The sequence below is a fragment of the Myxocyprinus asiaticus genome, chromosome 16 (genome assembly GCF_019703515.2).
Source record: "Myxocyprinus asiaticus isolate MX2 ecotype Aquarium Trade chromosome 16, UBuf_Myxa_2, whole genome shotgun sequence".
Lineage (NCBI taxonomy): Eukaryota > Metazoa > Chordata > Actinopteri > Cypriniformes > Catostomidae > Myxocyprinus > Myxocyprinus asiaticus.
Genome location: NC_059359.1, coordinates 36199407 through 36211975, shown reverse-complemented (window position 1 = coordinate 36211975; position 12569 = coordinate 36199407). Strand labels below are relative to the sequence as shown.

General features: G+C 36.8%; 2 protein-coding genes across 4 annotated transcripts; both read right to left on the bottom strand.

Annotated features, from left to right (window-relative positions):
* Positions 1-1737: 1737 nt before the first annotated feature.
* LOC127453617 (C-C chemokine receptor type 5-like) lies at positions 1738-5768 on the bottom strand. The gene is made up of 5 exons (XM_051720140.1): positions 5694-5768; positions 5430-5589; positions 3925-3972; positions 3489-3539; positions 1738-3382 (listed from the first exon to the last, which is right to left on the bottom strand). Exons 2-5 carry the CDS (start codon positions 5435-5437, stop codon positions 2299-2301), a joined length of 1191 nt encoding a protein of 396 aa, XP_051576100.1. The 5' UTR covers positions 5438-5589; positions 5694-5768; the 3' UTR covers positions 1738-2298.
* A 2183-nt stretch (positions 5769-7951) lies between these two features.
* Positions 7952-12148, bottom strand: si:cabz01093077.1 (C-C chemokine receptor type 4). 3 transcript variants are annotated; one of them, XM_051720141.1, is made up of 2 exons: positions 12020-12148; positions 7952-10025 (listed from the first exon to the last, which is right to left on the bottom strand). In XM_051720141.1, exons 1-2 carry the CDS (start codon positions 12094-12096, stop codon positions 9020-9022), a joined length of 1083 nt encoding a protein of 360 aa, XP_051576101.1. In that variant the 5' UTR covers positions 12097-12148; the 3' UTR covers positions 7952-9019. The 3 variants fall into 3 exon arrangements, with proteins under 3 accessions (XP_051576101.1, XP_051576103.1, XP_051576102.1); XM_051720143.1 differs by having other exon boundaries at positions 12076-12139; XM_051720142.1 differs by lacking the exon at positions 12020-12148 and adding an exon at positions 10346-10525.
* Between the last annotated feature and the right edge of the window lie 421 nt (positions 12149-12569).

Genomic DNA, 12569 nt, shown 5'->3' with positions numbered 1-12569 from the left:
TTCAATTACAATTTCAGAGTTAGTCGATATTTTATAGACTGCAAAATCAACCAGTAAAATACAACCCTGCCCAAAACATGTAAAAAAAAAAAAAAAAAAAAAGCATGCAACATAATAATGTTTAAGCTGTTTTGTGTTAGTAATATAATATTAATCTCACACACACACACACACACATATATACAGTGCATCCGGAAAGTATTCACAGCGCTTCACTTTTTCCACATTTTGTTATGTTACAGCCTTATTCCAAAACGGATTAAATTCATTATTTTCCTGAAAATTCTACAAACAATACCCCATAAAGACAATGTGAAAGAAGTTTGTTTGAAATCTTTGCAAATTTATTAAAAATAAAAAACGAAAAAAAATAACATGTACATAAGTATTCACAGCCTTTGCCATGACACTCAAAATTGAGCTCAGGTGCATCCTGTTTCCACTGATCATCCTTGAGATGTTTCTACAACTTGATTGGAGTCCACCTGTGGTAAATTCAGTTGATTGGACATGTGTCATTGGACACAGGCACACACCTGTCTATATAAGGTCCCACAGTTAACAGTGCATGTCAGAGCACAAACCAAGCCATGAAGTCCAAGGAATTGTCTGTAGACCTCTGAGACAGGATTGTATTGAGGCACAGATCTGGGGAAGGGTACAGAAAAATTTCTGCAGCATTTAAGGTCCCAATGAGCACAGTGGCCTCCATCATCCGTAAATGGAAGAAGTTTGGAACCACCAGGACTCTTCTTAGAGCTGGCCACCCGGCCAAACTGAGCGATCGGGGGAGAAGGACCTTAGTCAGGGAGGTGACCAAGAACCTGATGGTCACTCTGACAGAGCTCCAGCATTTCTCTGTGGAGAGAGGAGAACCTTCCAGAAGAACAACCATCTCTGCAGCACTCCACCAATCAGGCCTGTATGGTAGAGTGGCCAGACGGAAGCTCCTCAGTAAAAGGCACATGAAGGACTCTTAGACTATGAGAAACAAAATTCTCTGGTCTGATGAAACAAATTTTGAACTCTTTGGCCTGAATGGCAGCATCATGTCTGGAGGAAACCAGGCACCGCTCATCACCTGGCCAATACCATCCCTACAGTGAAGCATGGTGGTGGCAGCATCATGCTGTGGGGATGTTTTTCAGCGGCAGGAACTGGGAGGCTAGTCAGGATTGAGGGAAAGATGAATGCAGCAATGTACAGAGACATCCTTGATGAAAACCTGCTCCAGAGCGCTCTGGACCTCAGACTGGGGCGAAGGTTCATCTTCTAACAGGACATCGACCCTAAGCACACAGCCAAGACAACAAAGGAGTGGCTCCGGGACAACTCTGTGAATGTCCTTGAGTGGCCCAGCCAGAGCCCAGACTTGAACCCGATTGAACATCTCTGGAGAGATCTGAAAATGGCTGTGCACCGACGCTCCCCATCCAACCTGATGGAGCTTGAGAGGTCCTGCAAAGAAGAATGGGAGAAACTGCCCCAAAATAGGTGTGCCAAGCTTGTAGCATCATACTCAAAAAGACTTGAGGCTGTAATTGGTGCCAAAGGTGCTTCAACAAAGTATTGAGCAAAGGCTGTGAATACTTATGTACATGTGATTTTTATTTTTAATAAATTTGCAAAGATTTCAAACAAACTTCTTTCATGTTGTCATTATGGGGTATTGTTTGTAGAATTTTGAGGAAAATAATTAATTTAATCCATTTTGGAATAAGGCTGTAACATAAAATGTGGAAAAAGTGAAGCGCTGTGAATACTTTCCAGATGCACTGTGTGTATATATATATCAAACAAAAAAAAATCTATAAACAATAAACGGCCAAATTAAAAATAAATATAAACATTCACAAATAACACTAAGGCTTTTATGGTGTTTTGTTGTTGTGGTATGATTGTTTTATTGCGAGCAGTCCAATGTTCAAAACTTGCCCACGTAACTTTTTTGGAAAGGTGCTCTCAGTGATTATTATTTTTATTTATTTATTGTAATTCTTAAACTTTTAAGCAGAAAGAAATAGTAAAAGTAGTTTTTTTCTTTTTTTTTTTTTCTTATGTTAACATGCTGGTGCAACACAACCATGAATTTTACTGAGTGCACCTTTAACCAAGCAAAATTGTAACTGTACATCAGTAGATTTACGTATATTAGAAATGGGGCACATGTGATCACATTTTATGTTGTGATTTCATTAAAGCGGAGAGCATTGTGCAAGTACACTGTGCTGCCCTGGATGACTGTGCTGCATCATGCAAATATTTTTGTCTGTATTCCCTACCCTGATTATTTTCCCTTCACACTGCTGTTGTAGCTTTTTCCTCCACACCTGTGGTCTGTGAATAAACAGATCCTGTGGCCTGTGTAAAGTAACTCTTCATGAACTGTAGTCTGCTGCAGGGTGTCTTGTACAGAAGTCTGAACAGATGCCTTCTAAACTTCTCTCCCACAAACACATAGAGAATGGGATTCAGACAGCTGTGTGAGTAAGCCACAGCCTCTGTAAACTGCAGACTAAGAGTGATTCTCTTGCTGTTTTCACATGAGTGCCCAATGAGTTCTTTAAGCTCAAAGGCTTTCACAAAAGCTGCAACATTGTATGGAGCCCAACAGATGAAGTAGACAACCATCACCATGATGACAAGGCGCATAGCCTGCTTCCTGGAAGAGCGAGCTGTGAGGAGTCTGTTCAGAATCATTGAGTAACAAAATCCAGTTACAATGAGTGGGATAATTAAGCCTAAAATGTTCATCTTAAAGATACCCAAAGTCTTTGAAGAATGGTTAGAATTTGTATCATCTGTGGGATAAGCTGTACAGTGTTTTTCTGTTTTATTGTAATAACTGATTTTCAGGTACATCAGCTCTGGAAAGGATGCTGAAACAGCAATGATCCAGATGACCACACTGGCTAAGATCCCATATGTTCTGGTTCTTACTCTCAAAGCAAACACAGCATGAACTACAGCTAAGTATCTATCAATACTCATGAGTACAATGAAGAAAATCCCACTGTAGAATCCAACGTGGTAGGCGCTGAGGACCATAGTGCACATGAACCCTCCAAAGATCCATTGGTCTCTTGCATAATGTGCCAGGAAAGGGAGGGAGGAGACCAGCAGCAGGTCAGCTAAAGCCAGGTTCAGGAGACAGATGTCTGTCATGCTTCTCATCTTCACACCCATCAAGAGCACCCAGACCACCAGCATGTTACCCAGAAAACCCACCACGAAAAACAGGGAGTATAACATGGGGAGGATGCTTGTTGCATGATTTCCATAATCACAGGGAGAGAACGCTGATGGATCCATACTTTCATAGTAGCCATAATAGTCATATTGTGCTTCAGTATGTAGTTCATCATCTAATGTCCTATTCACACTTTTGAGAAGATTATAAAGAAAAAAGCAAAGTGACACTTTAAATATTGACTAATAAAGATGACTTTAATGTACTTTGATGATATGAACATATGATATGACCTCACCTGGGTGATGTACTATTCAGGTGTAGGGTATCGATGGTTACCATCCATGTCCTGGAAGGAAGTTTAGTGGTCAAGTTCATGACAACAATAAGAAAATCAAAGAAATGTATTACTTAGTGCAGACTGTATGCATCTTTAATGAACATACTGTAGTTGAAAGTAGGAACTATACATCTGTACTATCAAGAAAAACACTCTGGTTAGGTGTAATGCAGTAATAGCCATCAGTCATGGCGTACAGAAGTTATAACTATAAGCAAGCCATTTGTATGTAGATTCTCTCTAAAAGTGTAAACACTGGTGCTATGCCACTATCGAAACATTGCTGTTTGTTTGAATGGCCAATGGTGTGAGTTTTACTGCGACTATTTTAGCCGATTAATTGAAGACTGCTCTAGCTAATAGAAATATTTTATGGGGTGATATTTGGTCTTACCTCAGCAGGAAATCAGAAGAATTCATAATCGAACCAGAGGTATTAGAACTGTGTGGAAGACAAATAACAGTTTAATAATAATGTTGCTAATAGACCATCTTTAAAGCATTAGGAAGACATTAATAACATTACATGTGGCTGATTGAGCATTAGTGATTTGTAGAAAAATCTGAATTAATGTATTTGTATCATCATCAGCATAATGCTCAATTTCTACAGAAGCAGAGTAGCATCCATGCACCATCTGATCGCTCACAAAAATAGCAAGAACTGACAAAAAAAAAAAAAAAAAAGAAAGAAAAAAAAACCAGTTCCAATCTGATAGAGTGGCTTTACACAAGTGGTTTAGGGTACACAGAATTTTATCAGTGTGCAGAAAAAAATGTTGTGCTTACAAGGTAACAGGCTGCTACAATGAGCACTTCCAATAAACCACAATAGTTGCTGGATTTAATCACTTTGTCGCATGCTGGCCTATTATTGTGACATCATTGATCTAAAGTTATGCAGAGTTTACACAGAATTATTTTTATTTTTTAAATTGGATAATAAAATTGGGACCCACTTTATATTAGGTGTCTTTAACTACTATGTATTTATGCACATCTGTAGTTACACGGGTAACCTAATTCCTAACCCTACTCCAACCCTTACCCTAATCTAAACCCTAAACCTACCCATACCTCAACCTCAGTATAAGCAAATGTGAATCTTGAAAGAATTTTGCAAAACAACATGTAATTACACAATAAGTACATTGTATTGTATGTAATGTTAGTACATAGTTGTTAAAGACACCTTATATAAAGTGGGACCTAAAAGTGTACTTTTGTCATTTATAGTATAGTAAAAGTCTTGTTTTGTTTTTTATTTGAACTTTCCATGCATACATATCAACACAGCTTAAGACTGCAATTTTAAGTAAAAGCAACTCCCTGAAAAAGTGTGCACCCAACATGGGTGAAAGATCAAACCCACACATCATGCACATTTTTATTTAGTAATATTTACAAATTATGTATTTCAATTCTTGTCTTGCAAACAGTGGAGAAATGTCCTTGGTCATAAAGCACAAGAGTGAATCAGCAGGCACTTATACTGGTAAAATATTGTGCTGTTCTATTATATTTCTATTTCAAATTCAATGTTACTAACCTACTAATGATACTAATTATTATCATCATCTTCATCAGAATAAGATGAATCACTTACTGTTTAGTTTCTCTCTGTGGTAAATGTAAAAGTTGCCTTATTTAATTACAAAAGCTGGTGTCCAACTTTAAAGCATTGTTACATCTTTAACCCAGCACAAACATATGGCTCCTTGTACTGGCCAAACATATTAAAACAAAACTGTCTGCATTACCATAGTATTCTGTGAGGATATCACCAAAGTCTTCTTACAATGTTTGTGTGTAATGTTTTCCAATGTAGGAACATGTACTGTCAGGTGCTTTAAAGATAAGTCAGATGATTATTATTTTTACATAGAAGATTTGACATACCTGTGCATCGATCTGCGGTGCTAACCACTTGTGACATTCAGGTTTATTTTGTGACACTCAACAGCTGGTTTACCAACTTAAGAGACCAAGTGTCACTATGGGAAGTGTGAAAACATACTCCTCAGGTGTTTGCCATGAAAATAGGGGTTACTGTGCTTTCCTAGAATATTAATTCCAATTTTAATCAATGATCTCATTTAGTATATATTTGTGTGGATTATTTAAAGAAAACGTAAAATAAATTAGCATATCAGGAATACTCACACAAGCGTGATAAATGGAGTAGCCCTCTGACCTTCCATCCCAGAATATGTTGCGATGAGAAGAGATAAAATTGTTTGTGATCAGCCAAGCGAAATTAGATCTAATCTAGACCCTTTTTGGGGCACTGGTTTGGCACTTCCTTTGGGTAAATTGGGTTAGGGTCTATGCAGCTGCAGAACTAGTTTCACAAGTGATTAACTCAATAGCAATGACATGATTGGCTCCCTCCATGTTTCGAAAAGTATAGAGGAAATTACATGAGTAAACTGATGTTCTTTTTTTATATATGTGAAAGGGAAGAGTATTGGTGCAATATTGCAATATAAATTTAGTGCTATAATGATTTGTATATATACAATATATTCTGGAACTAAACAACTTAAAAACATGTCCAACATTACATGGGTTGTCAGAACATCTGAGCAATGGTGTTAGCTTTACACACTTTGCACACACCCAGCCACATAAAGGTGCATACACTAAACAGTCACATGTATTTTTTGGCAATTTTTTATGTTTTATTAGCCTCTAGTATTCTTCAAGTACTGTGTCATTACTTGATGTAATATCTGACATTTGAATTAGTTACACTTAAACGATGGTGCAGATTGAGGTGATGCTAAACCTTAGCCCTTGTGTGGGTGTTTGCTTGACTTGCAAGAGTTCAACATAGTTTTTTGCAGCACAATCCTCTATACATTCTTCTCCCTCTTTACATCTGACAGTTTTAAATAATGTTTTAACAACATACTGTAACTGCAGATCTCTTAAGCACGCCAAGGTAATGCAGCTGGCAAAGACGATGTTTTTAATTCACTCTGTCCTCACTTCTCGTACTTGCATCCTTTCTTAGCATCCTAAGATGATGGTGCTACAGTAGGAAGCAGGAAGGAAAGGAAACAAGGATGCACAATCATTGTTTTAGGTACTGTAAAAACTAAAAGATACTCGAGGCACCATTTGGGGCTTCTCAGCTGCCACACGGCCGCAACCCTCTGGAGATGCTCCCTCTGAGAAACATCCTTTTAGTTCATACAAGAACACTAAATAACTCTAGAAACTGTCAACAGTTCCTTCAGTAACCTTAGGGAAAGGCTTCAAGGCACTAGTAAAAGATCTTGAAGGTCCTTAAGTACATAAACAAGATATTTGAGGTTCCTTTAAAGGGTGCCTATAGGTTCTCCAGAGGGTTCCACTGGTGTAGCATGTGAGGTACCCCAAATGGTGCCTCAAGTATCTGTTTGCATTCCGGTGAAACCTTTATTAATGCTGATCCTTTTTACTGCTTCCTGAACCTTTGGAATCTCACAACCAAAACTAATTGTTGCAAGTAAAGTATCTGCTGTGGTTTTTCATGCTTATTCCTACCTTTTTGACAGTTTAGTGTTGTGTTCTGTTTGTCAAGCATTATTTTAGTAACTGACTTAACTGCTTGACTAATTTACATAAATTGTCTTGGTGAAGTTTAGTGTACCACTGTAGCAGGGTTGAGAAGGATTTTGGTGTATTTTGCATAAATACTCTTTACATTTCCTTATTACTGCTCAGGATGTTGCATTGTTGTCACTGAATGTGGTCGTAACCATACAATTTGCATGTAGATTAAATCACATGTACCTCATTATGAGGAAGTGGTTGTGTAATCACAATCGTCCAATCAAAGAAATCAATGAATGAACTTGTGTGTCTTACATTATGGATACATCAAGAGTTGCATCGAATACTGGAGTAAAAAATGATTATTTTGATAGATATATTTGATCAATTTAGTATGAAGATATTTAAGTAGGTTTTGTTCTTTTAGACTATTTAGTGCTACTTCCTTGAAGTAACAGGGTCATGTCAGCACTCTTAATGTACTGTGTTTGCATCAGACAACGTACACAGGAAATCTGTCTCTCTGCAGAGCATCTCTCTTTAGTCCTTCAGAAACATGTGGCTTTCTGCTATACCTTTAAAGATAAAGTCAAAGGTTAGAGTAAAGTGACGCATTTGAATGTTTTGCTCCCAAAACACATTTTACCACAAGTTTTTTCAACATTATTAGTTACACTAGGAGGCTATATGCAGAGGCAGTTATTTGTTTTTAATAAATAAAATAAAAATTATTTTATTTTTAAAATCAACCACGAGGACTGATTAGTTATTAGTGTTAACTGAGTATGTGACTATAGTATTATGCCTTTTGTGTTAGGGAGGGCTCGTGTGGTAAAATATAGCATTACAACACACTTTAGAAACAGAAGTTTGTGGTTGAATTATATATTTACATATTGATTAATTTCTTGACATACTGCATTCACATTTGTGTGTTTGAAATAAGTAGTGACAGACATTATGAATGTAATACAGAAAGACTGTAATACAGAAAGACATTCTTTACTAAAGTACACTTATTATTGACACATCCTTCCTTCACAATGAGCACTTTATTAGGAACACCTGTACATGTACTTATTTATGCGATTATCTAATCAGACAATCCTCTGGCAGCAGTGCATAAAATGCAGATGTAATCATGCAGATACGGCTCAGGAGATTCAGTTAATGTTCACATCAACCATCAGAATGGGGAAAAATTTGATTTCAGTGGCTCAAACATGGCATGATTTTCGGTTCCAGATGGGCTGGTTTGAGTATTTCTGTTACTGCTGATCTCCTCGGATTTTCACACACAACAGTCTCTAGTTTACTCAGAACGGTGCCAAAAATAAAAAACATCCAGTGAGCGGCAGTTCTTGTTGATGAGAGAGGACAATGGAGAATGGTCAGACTGGTTCAAGCTGACAGAAAGGCTACGGTGACTCATATAACCCCTCTGTACAACTGTAGTGAGCAGAATAGCGTCTGAGAATGCACAACACATCGAACCTTGAGGCGGATGGACTACAACAGCAGAAAACCACGTCGGATACTTTATTAAGACCATAGCCTATCTTTGTGGTTGTTCCTTTGAAGCGTGTGTGGTTAAGGGTTGTCTTTGTTGCTGAAACCTGTGGTTATTGGCTATGCTGTATAGAACCTGTGCTGAAAGTTTTTTCAGGGTTGAGTGGTGATGGCTTTAACATACTGAGGAAAAGAAGTGTGAAGCTGGTACATACATCAACAAAAGTGGAAAGTATGTTTAAATGCTCAAATTAAAGTCATTTAATGCATCATTTAATTTTCATATACCGTCGTTTAACAGCCTCGGAGCTCATGGTAGGTTTGTCTTTAAAGGTCCATCATTTATTATTAAGATAACGTTGCCTGCAGATTTTTACTTCCGGAACCCGACTGTTGTGCTCTTTTGTGGATCATTTAAAAAAATAAAAAATATCCGTTCCTTACAAAGCCGTGTTGGAGGTTTCATTGTCTGAAACTTTTGAATGAATAGATGTTGCTTGGTAGACCTTCACACATAAAAGATATCTTGAAAACACGCTTGTTAGGCTTTTCCGGAACTTCTCTCCAACAAAAGCATAAATCACTGGATTTACACAGCAGTGCATCAGTGCGATTGTCTGAGTCAAGTCCATGGCCATGTTGATATGATGTGAAGCTTCACAGCTACTTAGAATCTTAAACAACTGCAATGTTTTCAGAAACACCACCACATTATAGGGCACCCAGAAGACCACAAACATGGCAACAATGGCAAAGATGAGTTTTATAGCCCGAACCTTTTTTGAGTTTTTGGTCTTCTGCACAACCAATAGGACCCTAATGTAGCAGTAGGCTATAACTGGCAAAGAAATGAAAACCCCTACTGTATTTTCACTAAAGTTACGGAAAAGCTTCCACATCCGGGCGGTGCCTTCAGGATAAACTCTCTGGCAGTTGGTAATGTTATCCTCCGTGACCATTGCTGCAAATACTGCCTCGGGGAGGGCGGCACAGATCGAAACCACCCATATAATGACACTCACCAAAACTCCATAGCGCAGCATCTTCGCACCCAGCACCGCCACGGCATGTACGATAACCAGATAGCGATCCACGCTCATCAAGGTCACAAACAGGATGCCACTGTAAAATCCCACTTGGTATCCACCTGCCATAGCTTGACATACTGCATTGGCTCTAAAGTAGTGACCCTGGGCATAGAGAGCCCAGAAAGGCAGAGAAAGGACCATTAGTAGGTCTGATATTGCCAGATTCAGAAGGCAGACATTGGTCATGCTTTTCAGATGCATGACTTTCAGGAGGACCCATATGATAGTGATATTTCCAATGAGGCCAAGCGCAAAGACCATAAAGAAAATGACAGCCTTTAAATCCAAGTTTAGGTACGAATCTTCAGTAGTGCATAGGCCTTCGATTTCGTACTCATAGTTCAGTGTTGTATCCATTCTGTAACAAATAGTAAATGTTATTTAGAGAGATACATAAAAACAATAGCAAGTTTTTATGGAATGTCTTAATACAGTTGATGATACTGCTTATTGAAACCACAAAGGGAAACTACAGAACTGACATTGAGAGGGAAAACATGCAACAATAACAAGGTGTCAAGGTACTAAAGTAAGGGTGTCAACAAGTTATGATGCATTCATTAACATATCTATCAGTGGGAACTTTATCAACTTAATAAAACTGAGAGTCATGAGACACATGCCGATTACTTTTTAAATTAATCATGCATAGTAACAAAGTGCTGCATGTAGACTTACATTTCCATTTAATCCTGAGATATTTGAGTGCTTAATGGTTAGTGTAGAGTGTATGGCAGATGCACTCTCAACAGGATGCATGTCGTTATTATGGCAAATTAATGGAGTATATAAGACTTACATGAATTTCATCAAGTGTTTGTACTGTAACTCTTTTAATAAAGGCTGGTAACACTTTACAATACATTTCTATTAACATTAACAAACACATAAGGTATCATGAACCAACAATGAACAATATTGTTTCACCATATTTCTTAATCTTGGCTAATGTTAATTTAGAAATATACTATTGTTCATTGTTAGTTCATATTGCAGTAACTAATGTTAATGTATAAAACTTTTAATGTAAAGTGTTTGTTGTAATCTGATTGAAAAGTAATTATTTACTGTAATCTAAGTACTTTTAGTAAAAAAACAAGTGGTGTAACACATTTCTTAATTCTTGTAATCAGATTATATTTAATGACTTTCAATTAAGTTAATTACTTTTAAGTACATTACTTGGGTAGCACATATTTAAAAAAAAAAAAAAAATAGAATAATCAATTTTAAAAAATTATTATGTGAATATGTATGTCCGTACGTATTAACTTGTGCCCAACAATGAACAAGGAGAAAATATAGACATTATTTTGAAATCGTTGAGTGGAAAAACAAAAACTTTTCTGTGAAAAGTGATTTAGAGAGTAACTTAAAAGTAAAGTAATTAGTAATGTGACAAATTTTCCTATGAAGTAATTTGTAAAGTAATCTGATTACAATATTAGATTAATTAGTAATTGGTAGTGTATTACGTTTTTGAGTAATTTACCCAACACTGAAATTAAAATTGACCAATTAATAAACATTAACCGGTGAATAATTAAAAAATATATATTTATACCTTTAATTTACAAAGTTAGTCTCTTGAAATTGAAATCCCTTTTCTGAAAGAGACCTAGCAAAAATGGCAGCATAAAACATTGTAACAATTAACGTAAACAAAGTATGCAAGTAAAAACATGAACACAAATACTGTACATAAAACAAATCAAATAAATTATGCTAACTGTTCATTTAAACACTGATACTGGCCAAAGTTGCACAAGTATTGTTGTAAAAGTATTGTTCATTGTCAGTTCATGTTAACAATTGTGTTAACAAATGCTAACATATACAACCTTATTTTTATCCTAAGTGTTATCTAAATATTTGACAGGAAGGCATTGCACTTTATAAAGACTTCTAATATTTTAAATACAAAATTTCATGGTGAAAATGGTTTGAAGGGCCACTAACTAAACCTTGCAGCATGCAGATCGCAGTGTTTTCAAATATCAGTATGTACAAACAGAAGGAGGTCGCAACACGCTGATTAACCACATGCCCCTGACCCACTGCAATCCCACTACTGTCAACAGATCTCACCTACTATTTTTTGTGAATCACTTTCTGAAACAGTAAATTAAAAGAGTCCTACATGGTATTAACCACAGCTTTCACTATTGTATAGTAAATTTTTTGTATTTAACAGCAAAACTTTCTTTAACAACTTTAAAATTGTATCTACTGGGCTCCTACTAAGGCACATTGGTTATATTTCAGGGCTGGTCTCTCTTTAATCTATAAAAATTTCATTTTTTAAATACAACATGAAGTAAAGTAAATCAAGTTAATTAAAATTCTGTTTACCTTTCTGTATGCCCATCATCCATGATAAATTGTTGATGTGAGATATTGACACTTACGCTTGTTAAGACTTGATGCATATGTTCATGGAAGTGAGGCTAGTAAATTTAACCTTCTTTCTGTGCATTTGCAGCCAATTTCCTGTAAAATGAAGCCTTTGCATGTGTGTGAGTGTGCTTTTGTGCATTATTGTATCTTGCAAGGGGAAGGTAAGGTGCTTCCTGTCACTGTACTGAGGTTAGCAGGTCTGGATGCACAAAGGAAATTCCCGTGGAGAAGATAAAACAGTAAATCTGAGTCATCAACCATTTTGCCGGCTATTGAATGAACGCTAATAACTCCCCCCACCCACAGCGAAGGCTTTTAAATTACAGTATATATAGATATCGTCAGAAACCAAGGTCATCTCACACCAGTGAACACTATGAAGAATAATATCTGTGATCTTTCAACCTTTGACAATGAGTCAGTTTTCAGGAAACTTAGTAAAAAGAAGGCTTATTCGAAATTGAAATATGGGTTTGTTACAAGAATCGTCCTGGTTATTTGCGTA

What these genes read in the sequence shown, in the direction of transcription:
- LOC127453617 (XM_051720140.1), bottom strand. An exon ending in TCTTCTGATTTCCTGCTGAG is followed by an intron (nt 3,540 to 3,924) that starts GTAAGACCAAAT and finishes ACTTCCTTCCAG; the next exon opens with GACATGGATGGTAACCATCG. An exon ending in CTGAATAGTACATCACCCAG is followed by an intron (nt 3,383 to 3,488) that starts GTGAGGTCATAT and finishes TCTTCTCAAAAG; the next exon opens with TGTGAATAGGACATTAGATG.
- si:cabz01093077.1 (XM_051720141.1), bottom strand. Translation starts at nt 12,096, where the DNA reads ATGCATCAAGTCTTAACAAGCGTAAGTGTCAATATCTCACATCAACAA. An exon ending in GATGATGGGCATACAGAAAG is followed by an intron (nt 10,026 to 12,019) that starts GTAAACAGAATT and finishes TATTTGTTACAG; the next exon opens with AATGGATACAACACTGAACT.